The sequence below is a fragment of the Protobothrops mucrosquamatus genome, unplaced genomic scaffold (assembly GCF_001527695.2).
Source record: "Protobothrops mucrosquamatus isolate PMUCROS unplaced genomic scaffold, P.Mucros_1.0 scaffold5727, whole genome shotgun sequence".
NCBI lineage: Eukaryota > Metazoa > Chordata > Lepidosauria > Squamata > Viperidae > Protobothrops > Protobothrops mucrosquamatus.
This window is the reverse complement of record NW_015391576.1, coordinates 22,938-24,096: the sequence shown is the minus strand read 5'-3', so window position 1 is coordinate 24,096 and position 1,159 is coordinate 22,938. Positions and strand designations below refer to the sequence as shown.

The following is a 1,159-nucleotide window of genomic DNA, read 5'->3' as shown; positions in this document are numbered from 1 at the left end:
GAAACTTTCAGTTTTGCTTAAAAATGTGCAATGGATGCAGCTTTTAAGAAATTAAAGTACAGGCTGGCTCTTAAAATACGAGCATAGAATAACAAGTTGATAGAAAAATATATATTTACCTCCTTGGTGTTAATTTTGACTCTCTCGTTAGATTAAGAAATTAATTACTGAACAACAACAGCATGATTTTATTTGAAATAAAAGTTTCCAGCACATTCTAATTTCCATCTTACTTTTAACAAAGGTGAATCTTCCAGCATATCAAGGAACTCTGGAAAATAATCCCCAACTTCCTCATCTACTGCTCCAACCAAGCTGATTTGCCTCATCGCACCGGCTCTGTACGTACCATGGGAATATGTTCTTTTTACCTGAACAAATGCCAATTAAAGTAAAAACAAAAACAACACCAGTTTACTTTATGCTCGGAATAATTTACAAAATTATTTAAATGTGTAAAAATATCCTCAATGTTTTCTGAAACCCAAGCAGCAGTTTGCATTAAACAGTCACAAAAGAATAAACGTCATTTTAAATGCAGATTGCTGGCAAATGCAACGTTAAGTTACTATGTCGGTTTTGCAAAATTTTTATTAATTTTCAAATAAACTTTTTTACTTTACTTTTACTTTTATTAAATTTATATCCCGCCCTTCTCCTTACGGACTCAGGGCGGCTTACAATCGAATAAAAATACACAGATAACATTACAAGATTAAAATTAATTAAAAAGGAAATATTTGAGTGTGATCCAATTAAAATATAATTAAAACCCCCTCTAAAAATTTCCCCTAGGCCAGTCCTGCAAGCTGGAACATATAAACAAATACAAATGTGGTGCATTTCATTAAAAAACAAAAAGAAAACCTAGTCAATATAGTTTCAGAAATGATCGGCGGTCCCCCCCCTGCATCCCCCCTCACTCCTTCAACCTTCCTACCTTCCCTCTTCCTTCCTCCCCTCCTACCCACACCTCTCTCCTCCTTCCTCCTTTCCAACTATCCTACACATCCCATCACCTTCTTTTCCACCTCCTTCGGATGCAGTTTAGGGATACTAGCCGATCATCTCCTCTTCTCAAAAAGGGAAAAACCATTACATTATTTATCTATAACATATAAATACACCAGATTTTATATAATTCTACCCCTTCATCCCC

General features: G+C 35.0%; 1 protein-coding gene across 1 annotated transcript in view; it reads right to left on the bottom strand.

The window, feature by feature from the left end:
* Positions 1 to 233: 233 nt before the first annotated feature.
* The window catches only part of LOC107299928 (round spermatid basic protein 1-like protein), a gene marked incomplete at its 3' end in the record, with an annotated part of 13,983 nt that continues 13,057 nt past the window's right edge, over positions 234 to 1,159 (bottom strand). Inside the window, exon 2 of the mRNA XM_015829271.1 lies at positions 234 to 371. Coding sequence (XP_015684757.1) covers positions 234 to 371 — 138 coding nt within the window. The remainder of the gene's footprint in view (positions 372 to 1,159) is intronic.